The 13,556-nt window shown below is 42.1% G+C and overlaps 1 protein-coding gene across 1 annotated transcript in view; it reads left to right on the plus strand.

Annotated features, from left to right (window-relative positions):
- Positions 1–13,556, plus strand: part of GRAMD4 (GRAM domain containing 4) — a 47,231-nt gene that overhangs the window by 3,966 nt on the left and 29,709 nt on the right. Inside the window, exon 2 of the mRNA XM_010084677.1 lies at positions 2,277–2,397. Coding sequence (XP_010082979.1) covers positions 2,277–2,397 — 121 coding nt within the window. The remainder of the gene's footprint in view (positions 1–2,276; positions 2,398–13,556) is intronic.

Raw genomic sequence — 13,556 nt, forward strand, 5'->3', positions numbered from 1 at the left:
TGTTGGCTCTGTTGGACATGGGGAAAGCCTCTGGCATCTTCTCATAGAAGCCACCCCTGTAGCCCCCCTGCTACCCAAACCTTGCCACGCAAACCTGGTACACATACAAAGCCTGGGAGCATTCCTGATGAGTACAGCATCTTGCTCTTTCACCTGTACATGACTTTATTTAAATAAGTAAATATATTTATTTATTTGTAAGCACAGGCACTGCTTCTTTGAACAGCTCCATATGAACTCCTGCGTGCTAAGAGCAGAGATTGTCCCTTTGTACCGGATATACAATACAGAAGAATCACGTTCAGAAGAGTCACGTTAATGCCTGGCAGCAATCTGTGTTTTAATAATGCTTTCCTCTTGCCTGTCTGTAGAGCATGTTGTAAGGGTGCTGCTGTTCGACTTCAGCCGTACCTTCCTCCTCGGGGCTCTCCAAGTGTCTGGCAAGTGATAACACTAAATCTTCTGGTGTAGATAAATATAACCTGTAGATAAGAAATCAACACAGAGGTTAATTGCCATCCCATGCTCACCTGAAAACAGACACTCTGCGGCAGTGGCAGGCGTGGTTGCAAATGGCATGTCTTACTGCACCTCTCTGGCTAAAGGCAGGCGTGAATGGGAAATCTGGAGTGCAGGGAGGAGGATGCTGCGCTGCAGCTCCCTGTGTGAGGGCTGCCCTGGGGTCTGTCTGCCTCTGCCATGACATGGTTCCTGCTGGCTCCAAAATGGGAAGCAGCACAGGGCTGCTGCTGAGCTAATGGCTTCTGCTCCTCATGGGGGCTGGCAGCGTTGGCAGAGCACTGTGTGGGTGTAACTGTGCTGCTTTCGGGACTGGAAATAGCATCCCTGCCTGGTGCTGTATTGAGCAAGCCCAGATGGGGAGTTGGTGCCAGGTGAATGCCTACAGAGTGCTGATTTGCCTGTGTGGACAAATTCTGGGGCTTAAGCTCAGCATCTGTTCAGCTCAAGCAAGAAAGCAGATGTTTAATAGGTGTCTCCATACAGTTTTATTGTAAAAGGGTAAATCATTCCCAACAGTGAAAGGACTTTTCTGTCAGTGAGCTTTCAGTACATCTTTCTTAAAACATAAAAAATGTCTTTTAATGAACTCTCTTGTAGGTTAGTTCAGTTTATATATGTATGTAATTTAAGCTGTCCTGGTATGCAAGCTGACTTTTGAAAGCAGTACAGTTCCTGTACGTTTTCAGGGCTCAAACAAGGGATGGGGGAATGGTTAGGGTAGGTAAATAAATACCATTTTGTCTTGAGAAGATCATATCCTAGATGTAGGGTTCTGTAATTTAGCACTTCATTTCTGAGTATAAGCTGTTGGAGAAGCTCCCGTAATTCTGGTTGACAGGCTTCTTGTAGCAGGTGGGGACTGCACAGAGTGCCTGTGCAACCATTGTCCAGGAGTTGCCTTCACCCACCCTTTCCCCTGCAGTCTGAAAATGTCCATGTTGTGAGAGGACAGCGTCGCCTGCCTTTTGCTGTGTGGACTTGGGATTTTTCTGCACTCACTTCATGGAGGTGGCAGTTGTCATTGCTCTTATTAACTAACCAAGTTCTCTTTAATTCTCATGTTCTGCAGTAATTCCAGTGCTGAGCTCATTTGAGGGGTGCTGGTAAATCTCTCGAGACACACAGTACACTGACTCCCCTCTCTCATGGCCTGCCAGGATGAGCTTCTGGGCACCAACCACATCCTTCAGCAGTAACTGGACTGTGCTGGAGGTGGGGCGGCACTGGACCCCTGTGCTGATCTTCCTTGCAGGAAGGCTTCAGAATTACACATTCCATAAATGAATATTAAAATATACAATATGCATTTGCTAATAGCTCAGTAAATATCTAGAAAAGTATTACTTTTGCTAGCTTCACAGTTTTATATGTAAAGTATGTTGCATTGACTGTTCATTTAATGCAAAGAGGAGAGGGATAGTGTAAATATGCCTTTTAAATCAGAAGAAGAAAGGCTAAATGATGACGCAGCAAAAGTGGTAAGGGGGTTGGGGGGCAATATCTTTGTTTTCTGTAACTCACTGAGGTCTGCAGAAGTGTGTTCTGTGAACTCACACGGGAGAGATGCTGTGCATTTGATTAGCTTTCACTCATTTATTTTGGTAATTTAATGCTGAATAAGAGACATGCAGAGTTGTTGGTACTTGGACATTTCTTGTGTGGATGTTTCTTTGCTGCCCCAGAAGTAAGTTGATGTATTTAAATGACAAAAAAGCATGCCTCTGAGCTGTTAGTGTGTTCTGGCTTTCTTATAGGCTGGTCCAGGGACCATCATCATGGCTTCAGGAGTGCAGGATTTTAACAGAACGGAGTCTGACAGACTGAATGAGATCAAAGGTCACCTGGAAATAGCCTTACTGGAAAAACACTTTTTACGTAAGTATAAAATTAATGCTCTGCGGAAAGGAATGGCTTAAGCCTGCTGAAATAAGGCTTCTCTAAACTGCAGAAGTTGGCATCAGAATATTTGAGGTGTGCATGACACATGGGATGATGCTTCCCTAGGAGGAACTTAAAAGCATTCACAAGGTTTCTGGGTCACCTGGATATTTTTTCCTCATACCTCACAACATACTTTACTACATGACAGAAGCTGCTTAGTTGAAGTCTTGATGCTGACATCTTCAGGTTGTCTTAGAATTACCTCAGCCTTAATGGTGGTTCCAATAGGTGGTTTTTGTCTAATAGTAATTGTAAGAAGGAAGAGATTTCTGAAGGGGTGACCAGTACATTTCCTTGGCAGCTGTTTCAGCAAGTAATACATCTTAAAACACATCTCGTAACAGTATATGAATTACTGGTAAGTGGTAAAAGAAACACAGATAAAAGTATCTGTAGATTTCAAGTATTGCTTGTTTAGTTTTGTGTGTATGTATGTGTGTGTGTATACTTTTACATGAGACAAAATTGTCTTTCAAGGCTAGAGACACCCATAGGACTTTTGGTATTTTGTCTCAGCATATCTCAACTGCTCACTTGTGAGAGAGGATAGTTACAACCAAAAAAAAATGGAAGACAAGCATTCCTTTAGCTTGATAGAACTAGAGATCACTGTAATAAATCAACAAGCGTTCTTGTTCAGTTGCTTCCCAAAATGGTCATTTTAATGGATTATTTTTGAACTTCAGAATATGAGGGTTGTTTTTATGTTTTCAAAGGTTGTCAGATATTTCTAAGGGGTAGAAATAACAAGGATATAGATTCTATTCAATTTCTAGATTATAATCTAGCAAGATTTATAGTTTATCTTCAGCATCTTCTCAGGGATTTGAAATTAATTTTCTGTGACTTGTTTGTAATTTGTCAATATTTATTTGATATTTTTTCTCCCATGTGTATGAGAGGGAGGAATGATAAAGGAGACTGGTCAAGAATTCATAGCAAGCTGTTGTCAGCTTCCACTGGTGTCTGGAAGAGGTGTCATGATTGGAATATTAAGCAAAAACTGAAAGCTCTGTTTGACTTGCCTTCTTGGTTTCTGTGATTTATCTGAATTCTTATTTAACAGTGCAGTACAGAGTTACCATGTACTCCTTACATCTCCAAAGACATATTACTTAAGCTCCTGTTATCAAATTGTTTTTTAAACTAGATGGGACATTTGTGATGTCCTGATGTAATCTGTTGTGTAACAGAAGCAGTAGGACGTATTCAGCCTGGAGGAAAGAAGGCTCCAAGGAGACCTAATAGCAGCCTTCCAGTACCTGAAGGGGGACTACAGGAGAGATGGGGAGGCACTCTTTATCAGGGAGTGTAGTGACAGGACAAGGGGTAATGGGTGTAAGCTGAAAGAGGGTAGATTTAGACTAGACATTAAGAAGAAATTTTTCACTGTGAGGGTGGTTAGACACTGGAACAGATTGCCCAGGGAAGTTGTGGATGCCCCATCCCTGGAGGTGTTCAAGGCCAGGCTGGATGAGGCTTTGAGCAACCTGGTCTAGTGGAGGGTGTCCCTGCCCATGGCAGGGGGGTTGGAACTAGATGATCTTTAAGGTTCCTTCCAACCCAAACCATTCTATGATTCTCTGACTTCCCAGAACTGATTTCTGATTTGAACTACGACATGCATTTTGCTATAAAAACACGATATGGTTCCCAAACACTTCCATGGCTGGTGAATCCATTCTGAGTCCTTAGTATGTGGTTACAGTAACCATGTGGGGCACACATTTTTATGAATATTTTTACTCTTCAGGTTCATGCTGTAGTTTGAAAACCTTCTGATCAACCATTTTATCACTTTCAGCTGATCCTTCTTCCTTTGTGCAGACCTTTGTAGTGAACTCCAAGGTAAAGGGTAACAAAGCTCACCCTTTCATGCAAACTCTGAGCAGGTGGTTGGAGGGTCAGGCCAACAGGGGCGTTCAGCTGGGTGACGTGGGTCAGTCCTGGGTGACTCCAGCCCTTGCTGCTGGGTCAAAAGCTCTCTACCAAAGCCTGAGGTTTGCTGTAGCTGCAATTAATAGTGTTGTCCTGCCAAGCTGGTTGTAACTCTGCACATAAAAACAAGAGAAAGAATGGTAAACTGGTAGATAAATAAGCATATAAAACTCATTCCTTACCTACCCACCCACCTACTTCAACATTTTGGACTGAAATACATAACTCTGTTGTCAGTTGGAGTGAAGTAGGAGCTCACTTTTTGGATATGGTTTCTGTATTTCTCTATTTTCTTCCTCCATCTCTTTGAGCTAAGGGGTTTTTTTGGTACTAGAAATGCTTCACAATTTTTTGTTTCTTCCAAAAAGTGAGCAGAAAAACATTCTTGAAATGTGCAGTTTGTTTATTTTGCCCTTGGAATAAAGCCTGTTTTTTTTTTTTTTTTTTTAATGTCGTATTACTGCAATAGGTGTTTTAAAGAAGGCTAGTCACTCAGCTGTATTTGCATACTATTTTTAGTTATGGAATTCCTTAAGGACACCTTTCTTTAACTGTATTTTTGCATTAACTATTTGTCACTTCCTCTTACTCCATTTCCTCCAGCTAGGTGTGCAGAAACCAAACCAAGTGCTAATATGTGGGGGAAAAATTTAAAGCTCCACAGATTTGCTTTTAACATACTGAGTTTCTGATCATGGTCAGCCTGTTCTTGACTTTATTTTTGCCTCTTCTGTGCCTCTTATTTGTATAGGTGTGTTATTAGCCAGGAGGTTTAAGGAGAGATTTCCTCCCAGCTATATGTTGCCATAATGTACCCATACACAACACAGCTACAAGTCAGCGTGGGTTTGTAGTTGCGAGTGTCTGGCTAAAGGAAGAGCAAACTGCTCTTCTTCTCTGAACTCCGTTCAGACATTAGTAGGCACAAGTAAAACGTGCAGTTTGACTGGGTAGTGTTTTCATGGATACACAAACCTAACTAAGCTCTACAAGCTGCAGAGGAACTCTGGAGCACAGAGTTAAAGGAGACAAGCAGTTGTCTGTGAAGGGAAAGTATCTTCATCTAATGCCAGATGAATCTCTTCCTTAGCGAAGAAGTAATCGAAACATCGGGAGAGGTGAAGATGGAAAGGAATTGCTTAGTGTGTTGCGTAGCTGTAAATGCAAATAAAATGTGCCTGGAAATGCGACTGACAGGAGGATGAGGCATGTGGAGGAAAGGATCTTGGATAACAATGTCTTAAGGAAGGGAGGGATCAGCTGAGTCTTCCAGCCAAAAGGACTGAATTTGCTTTTCCTGTCTGTGCGGGAATGGTCTTAATCTCTGGAATCTAGTGGCTCCTTTTGAGCGTTATTACAGGAACGCTGAAAACGTGTGTGTTGGGTCTGCCGAGAACACGGTATGGGGTTGGGTTCCTGCAGAACAAGGCTTGAATGCCTGCTGAATGAAAAGTGCAAAGGGCTTATTTTGCTGGGCTTCCGAATGCATGTGGATGGAAGAAGTTTCGTCTTGGAGCTGTTGCCATCAGAATCATCCATTTCTAAAGGACTTTGTGTGTTGGTATAATTTGTGTTTAATGCATGTGAGCGCTGCTGGCTGAGGGTTCAGGCAGGGAAGGCAGCTGCTGAACTGGGGCAGCTAGGTTAGTATGATAAGGTTAGTAGTGGTTTTAGTGCTTCCATCTCAAAATCTGGTTGTATCTCAACAAGAAAAAACTCGCTTGCTGCTCTTATGTTTGCCAGACAAAACCATAGGTAATATCTTTTTGGGTTTGCACCTTCCCGTTGCTGTTTGTGCCTGGTTGTAGAGGGCAGTTTTGCTGATATCAGCACTCTGGTCTGGGTCCTACCAGGTGCTTTGTAGGCATGTATGCATCCCATGGTTTATGTGAAGCATTATCTGATTCTCATTCAAGCATGTTCAAGCTTTTTGCAATGCTAATTTTAGCAGCTCAGGGAAGAGGAGGTGGTGGTAGCAGAAGCTAAGAGTAAATAAACCAAGTGACTGTTAGGGAAGAGGGTTAGTCATAAACTGGTCAAAGAAGTCAAAAGAAATGCAATGCAAGGATGAAAAGCTTTAGGAGGAAATAAAGTCCTCTCCAACAGGGGTTTTGCATTCCACTCTGCACAGCAGGCTGTGGCAGGAATCTCTAGGGGCTTACAAAACTGCTGGTTTTGGTTATGGTTTTTGTACCATCATCCCAAAAGAAGTTGGGATTAGGCTTCTTTCCCATTTAAATTTCCACTTCCCCATACTCTTCATTCTCATGTGCCTTTTTAAACCTTGTATGTGGCTGACTTCACAGTGTTTTCATTGGCTTCTGCTTTTTGATATAAATTACCCAATGATTCTTTGTAAGAAGAGTGACCGAGCAGAATACAGACCTCGTTAAAGTAGAGCTCTAGAAAATAGTATTTGGTCCTGGGGTGTTAGAAAGTGATAAACATTAGAGGCAAAGTGTGTGGTGGTGGTTGTGACCAGAAAAAGACCTGTACTACAAAGACCTCTTCTGTACAGAAATGCTAATACCTCCTTGAACAGCTGTAGTAATTGTATGCAACAAATTGACAATGAAGCTGAGTCAGAGTCCAATTACCAACTGTGTCAGAACACCCTTGGTGTAATTTCTCCTGACATGAAGGTCAAACACCTGCTGCAACAGCAGACCTACAGAAGAGCAGGGGAATAGCTTCACTGCATTGAATTTGCTGTCTTCTTACTGACCTGGCAGACTGTAGTCACCTTTGGTTCAGAAATCTTGAAGCAGAATAAAGAGTTGATTTCAGTAGCAGGTGAATACCCTGGTAAGAGCAAAGTAGCTGCTGTGTATTTCTGAGCCACCCAAATGCTGGCTGTGGGCCACAGCAGCCATTCTTTGCTGGATGGTCAGCCCTGGCCAAGGGATCCTGGTGCTGCAGTGTGGGCTCCCAAATAAAGCGTGCGGAAGCTGGCAAGCACTGAGGCTGCTGTGGCAGTGGAATTTACCCTGGGATTCTCCCACCCTTTGCTCCTTCTCCTGAGCTCTCCTTTCTTTCATCTTAAAATCCTGGACTCAGAGATGCTCACAGGGTGTCCTTGGGAGATCTGCACGCATCCGCCAAGCCTGTGGAGTCCCTCTGATGAGGACTGTGGTTTAATAGGGTGACTTGTAGGACTTCTTGAACATTTTCCTTGAGCACCCCGAAAAGCCACAATAAAAAGACACGAGTCCAGGCTTTGCTACAGAGCTGCCTGTTCACCAGAGCTGCTGTCGCTTGTTTTGTAATAACAAATCTTGAAAGTTATTCTAGGTCTAACTTCTGCTGGGAGACTTCTCAAAAACTATAGAAAGTTTCTTAAGAGGTAGGGGAAGGGTTTTGCTTATACCCAGAGATGCTTACATGATGCACCATGAGTTTGTGTCTAGCCTTACTGGACAAAAAACCCTCCAAAACTCTGACTTCATTTTTCTGGAAACATTGTTAGAAGAGGCAGTTGTGAGCAGGTTAGAGCACTGGCCTGGTGTTTAAGAGGCCTCAGTGCAGACTACGGAGGATTCAGACCTCCATTTTTCATCTGCGAGGACTCTGCTCTGATTTATGGAAGATGGGTTGTGCTCTTGCTTGCTCTCAACTTGGATTCCAAGAGCACAAGGTTCCTGAGACCAGGGGAGAGGGAAAGGATGCTACTCTAGGCCAGCATGGCAGCAGGCTGGAGTCCTGGGCTGGTCCTTGTTCTGAGCCCAGCTTGTGCAATCTGCCCTTGTCATTGGACAAAGCACGTAAATGGTGGTGGCGTGAAGATGCCAGAACGCTGGAGGGCCCAGCCCAGGAGGATCCTGTGCTGTCATGCCGCCTTTTCACGGGGCTCATTAACTAAGTGCAGCACTGCACTGACAGAGATGTATTGTTCTAGCTCCTCCACCAGCTTGAGCAGATGCCGCCTACGCATTGCGTCATGTAGCTGACGTGTGCACTTGCTTCTGCCTTTTTTGTGTGCCCAGCTTGGCTTCACAAATTGCAGAGTCAGTGTGAAAGCTCAGGCAGAGCGATGGTCAGCACTGCTGTTCCTGTCCCTTTTGTGTAACTGGACCGGAGATTTTGGGAGCCCCATGTGGAACCTGCCCTTCCCTGCTTGCTTAGTAACGCAAAAGCCTTGGAAGAGCCTGCTGCTCTTCCTGAGCCAGACATTATTTCAGTGTTTATAGCCTGTTTCACTTCTGTCAAAACCAGGGAGTGAAAACAGTTCCTGAAATGATGACAAAATTTTTGCAAGTCTCTTCATTTTAGATGGATTCTGTAACTCTGCTGATATTTTTAGTCTCTGAAATTTCTGAAAATTCATAGAGCAGCAGCATTTTTAATGATTTCAACTGGCAAAAGTGTATCTAGCAGTAGAAAACTTCCCACTTGATGTTTTGAGAAGGGGATCGGTCTGTGTAAGCTATTGATTTTTAAGATACTTTACATATTTTCAGGGATCTTAATTTAAAATCCTTCCGTAATGAAGGGGAAGTGATCCTGTGTCTTTTGTTTCTATTATAACCTAATAAAGTTCCACTGAAAACACTATATGTAAATGTAAAGTTACTAATCAGTTGTTAGCATAACTATTTTGTACATGCCATAGTAATGACATCTTAATTCTTTCTAATCTCACCCCTTCAAAGTGGGACACAACAGGAATGGTGGGAGAGGAGGTGATGTGGTGATGGAAATAGGCATGATTTTCAGACTCTTAACATTTTGTTAGTAATGTCGTATAGTTGGTGTAGTTGGGACAAAGTTAAAATATTAGCTTTCTCTAGGAGCTGGGAGTCTGGCAAGGGTTGAAACTGCCTGTGCTCTGTGAGTGTCGCTGGCGAGGTCAGTGTGACGGTGTGTGGTTGGGATTTAGTGCGTTCAGTCCCAATTAAACAACATACTTGAGCTCTGGTAATGTTCAAAGGGTTTTAGGGAGATTTGCCATAATTAACATAGACATAGAAGGGTTATTTCTGTCTGGTTAAGTACTGGTGTTTCCCCGTGTAAATATGACAGGGTGCATGGACACTTTCTGGCATTTCAAGTTTTTAACTCTACCTCCTTAGATTTAACACCAAACTGATTTGGTAGCTAGAAACAGTGGTGTGCAATCTCTAGCTATGCTCAAAGATTTTTTTTTTTTTTTTTTTTGTCACTTTGTCCCAGGGGAGATTTTGCAGCGTACCTGTAGGCCTGTGACGGAATGCTATTATGTAAAACAGATACTGGGAGACTCCCTAATCCACCTCCAATCCCTGTATTAAGGGAGACATCCGCTTTACTGCACATGCAGTATTGAATTAGAAATCCAACCTGCTGCCACGCCTTCCCAGCCTGATGTGTCATCCTTCTTTTCTTAAATACTACTCAGATACTGTTCAGTCTCACCTGAACTAAACATTTTGGTATTTAAGAGCTTTTTATCAAAACGTTTCTTACAAGCTTGTGTATTCTGGGGAGCAAACTGAAATTTTTCAGTTGCTCCAGTGACTGATTACATACCACATCCCTGTGAAATGCTGGGTAGCTTGTTTTTTAACAATTACATGGTACCAGCTAAGCTTTTTGAATTGTTGATTCTTTAAATTTAAATGATCAAATCCTCAGAGTGCAGGTGCAACAGTTGTGTTACACCTAATAGAGGACAAACTGCAGTAGAAAACCTGAAACAAACACATTTTTTTCGTAACTTGTGAGATGCATCGCTGATAGTCTTTCCTGTGGGGCCTGCTCTCCCAGGGTTTACAGTGCAATAATATGAAAGTTAATGTGGTTGAAACACTATTGTTGCCTTCTCTCACATTTTTCTCTCATTTTTAAAGTGCAATATTATCTGAATATTGTCCTGCTTTTCTGCACAAGTTGACTCTGTTAGAGAGATTTTAAAGCATTTTTTCAGGGTCATGCCTGCTCTCACGACCTAAAGGGTTACCCAGCCTGCGGGTACATAGAGATTATGACTGTGGGTTGGTAGGATTTTGTAACATACAAAGACATGGAGGTTTTTTACTCTAAATTTCTCTATTTTATTACAGATTTCCACAAATAACATGAAAGTCACCACTAGCAACTATACCTGTGATTGATAAAGCAAATCTATATGTGAATGAAAAAAAAGTATGTCTATGCATATATATAAAAAGCTGTTATAGATTATTGTCAGCAGTCAGTAGTATGGCAACAACCAAGCAGGTGTATGCTATTAAAGGTTACTACAAATTTGTCACTAGTGTTGCAAACTTATCAATAATATAGTAGCAGAAATGATAGATTACTTATATGCGCATATATATATATGTATGTTCAGAATAATGCCAGTGTCAAGGTTATTAGATAGATCTCAGAAGGTCCCAAATCATCCCAGAGGCGGTGACAAACTGATCCTAGTGGGGGACCTAACCATCCCAGAAGTGGGAGGACAAACCAAAACCTCCCTGGCGAGGGTCCAAAATCTCTTAGAAAGTTTCTGCAGAGAGTTCAGCCCATTTAGGAAAGGATAAGTATGTGCAGCATTGGAAGTTCTCAGAGAAGCTCCATTTTGGATAAAAATGAAGTGATTTTTATATCATACAGAAATAGAGGTGTAGGCACGACCGCTTCAGCAGCCAATAGATGCTGTTGATTTCTATTTTTCACCTGGAATAGCCAATAGGTGTTGATGTTTTCTGTTCCCTCACGCCAGTGTTTGTTTTTCCAGACTGTTTTGCTGTTCTTGCAGATAGAACAGCCAATGGCAGTTACCGACTCTTACTTTCTCAACATGTTTTCCCTTTTCCAAGACTGTTTTTCACCTTTTCAGGTGATAAGGTGCTTCTACATTTCCTTGGTTTTGCTCTTACCAATGGTATCTCAGGATGTCTCTTTTTTTTAGGTACCCAGCTGTGTACTTGTAAGAGGCGAGATTAAATTCTCAAGGATGCTTCTAGTTCCCAGGCTGGCAGACGTTTTCTCTGTCAGCATTCCAGCACATGGTTTCTTCTGTTCAGTAATTTTCTGCTTCTAACCAAGTCACCTTTGTAGCTGGTCACATCACCTGCATATCTGGTTGAGATGTACACTGAGCCTCTTGTAGTATTTTAAAGTTTCTTGCCCAACAGGAGATAGGGAGCTGAGATTGATATAACTGGGAGGGAAACTATGGAAGCTGATTAATCTTGGACATGAAGCTTGACCTTTTATGTTTTACCCTTTTGTGTGTGTGTGGAAAGCAGGAGGATCTTGGAATTCTGTTTGAAGATGAAATCCAAGGACCACTCTGTTATCATCGTCAAGGACAATATTGATCTGTGTAGCTCAACAGATTTCAATACAGGCTCTTCTCAAGGATCCATGACCTCTGCTTTTTGTAGCCAACTTCACTTGTTCTACAGGAGGAGCCCCCAGGGCTAGAGAAATGTCCTCTGTAAGTTCAGTTCAGCTTGGCCAAATTGTAGATTATTTCAGGGGAGAGAGCAAGGAAGAGCACCCACCGCCCCCTCCCCCCCCGGTTTGTGTTGCTTAGCAAATGTAAAGTGTTTAGCTAACCAAACACAGAAGTTTTCCAATGCCAGACCACACTGCTGCCAAAGTAGCAACAAATGCTGCTTCAAAGAGTTGGAGGGGCCAGAGCAGTTGTAGTGTCGTGGATTTAAATTGTGAATTTAGGAAATGCCATGAAATGTGAAGCTGTGGCAATCCTTAAGATTGTTTCCTTTCCTTGAGATGCTGTATTTTTTGTTTTGTTTTTAGTTCTACCTTGTTTGTTGTGTACCCTTAACTCTGCCTCTTTGCATAAAGAAATTCTCCATCTCTGGCACTGCTTGTCCTCTTGGTGGACAAGTTTCTGGGGGTTTTGTTTTGTTTTTAATAGAACAAGATGTAGCGCAATCAGAACAACTGGAATTAAAGAAGCTGCAAGATCTGAGTAGACTTTCAAGGTCATTGAGGTTAATTTACACTACTTGTGGTTTTCTTATGTACACACGATGCATAGTCACTTCCTCTTTAAAAAAAGAATGTACTTAATGAAGAATTTTTTCCCTTTAATGGTCTTGAGAAGATAACATCCCTATAAAGCCTTGGAACTTTTTGCAATATTTTCATGGTATTGCACAAGCTCCAGTCCACTTGAAGTGCAGCAGATGTTTCCCCTCAGCTGTGTGCGTGATTTTGTTCTGGAACAAGGTGAGCCCTTGAAAGTAGGGTAAGCTACTTATAAACATAGTTTTCTTGTTGGATTTAAAATTCCTTGTGGACACATAATTAGGAACAGCTCCATGTATAGATATGCCCTTATGTCCATATCTTTCCATTTATTTACAGGAGAGACAATACCTGTTGCAACAGTGAAAGTTCCCTACCCAACCCTTGGGAATAAATGTCAGTCTTAGTTGCTGGAGGATAACTTGGTTTCTGTGCTCCGACTCTTCTTTCTGGGGTCATTAGGGTCATTAATAAAGTGTCAGTGGTGAGATGACAGCCCTCCTTTCAGTTTGGTGGAGTTCAACCTGTAGCCTCGCGGTGGAAGCAGACCCATTGTACCGTCATCTCGATTCGTGTATCTTTTTCTCGTCTCTCCTAATTCCATGCTCTAAACCTCTTAGTGCTGTAGGAATACAGATAATCTACTGTTACCTAGCTTGCCCAGCGGATAAAATCATTGTAGATACTGCAGAAGGGCCTCCTGCAGAGGGGGGAGAGTTTATCACTTCTAAATCTTTGCACTAGGGCTTCAGACCTTCTCAACACACACAATGATTGCAGAGTAAGTTTTTTTTTTGTTTAAAAAGAAAAAAAGCCCCCAAGATTCCCAGTCTTATTTTCATTATATCTCTTGTACACACATCTCTTGTATACCTGTCTGGGAAAAGTGATCAATCATAATGACCCCGTTGTAGCTCTAGAGTAAAATAAGGTCATGAACAAGAACACTACTGGGACAAACAAGCAAGGCTAATTAGCCAGAAAAAAGCCTTATGGATAGTTGATAGTTCTCATGAAAAAAGTTGTGCGAGTGTGGTATGTGTTTGTATAAGTAAACAAATTACATACATAAATTAAATACAGAAATTATTCGTGGAATTTAGTAGGGCAATCTGTAACCTTGGAAAAGGGTAAAAATCTGAACTTTTTTCCTTGTTACAACCACTGGATTTAGCGTTACACAGCCTTTC

Source organism: Pterocles gutturalis, unplaced genomic scaffold (genome assembly GCF_000699245.1).
Source record: "Pterocles gutturalis isolate BGI_N339 unplaced genomic scaffold, ASM69924v1 scaffold6195, whole genome shotgun sequence".
NCBI classification, from domain to species: Eukaryota; Metazoa; Chordata; class Aves; order Pterocliformes; family Pteroclidae; genus Pterocles; species Pterocles gutturalis.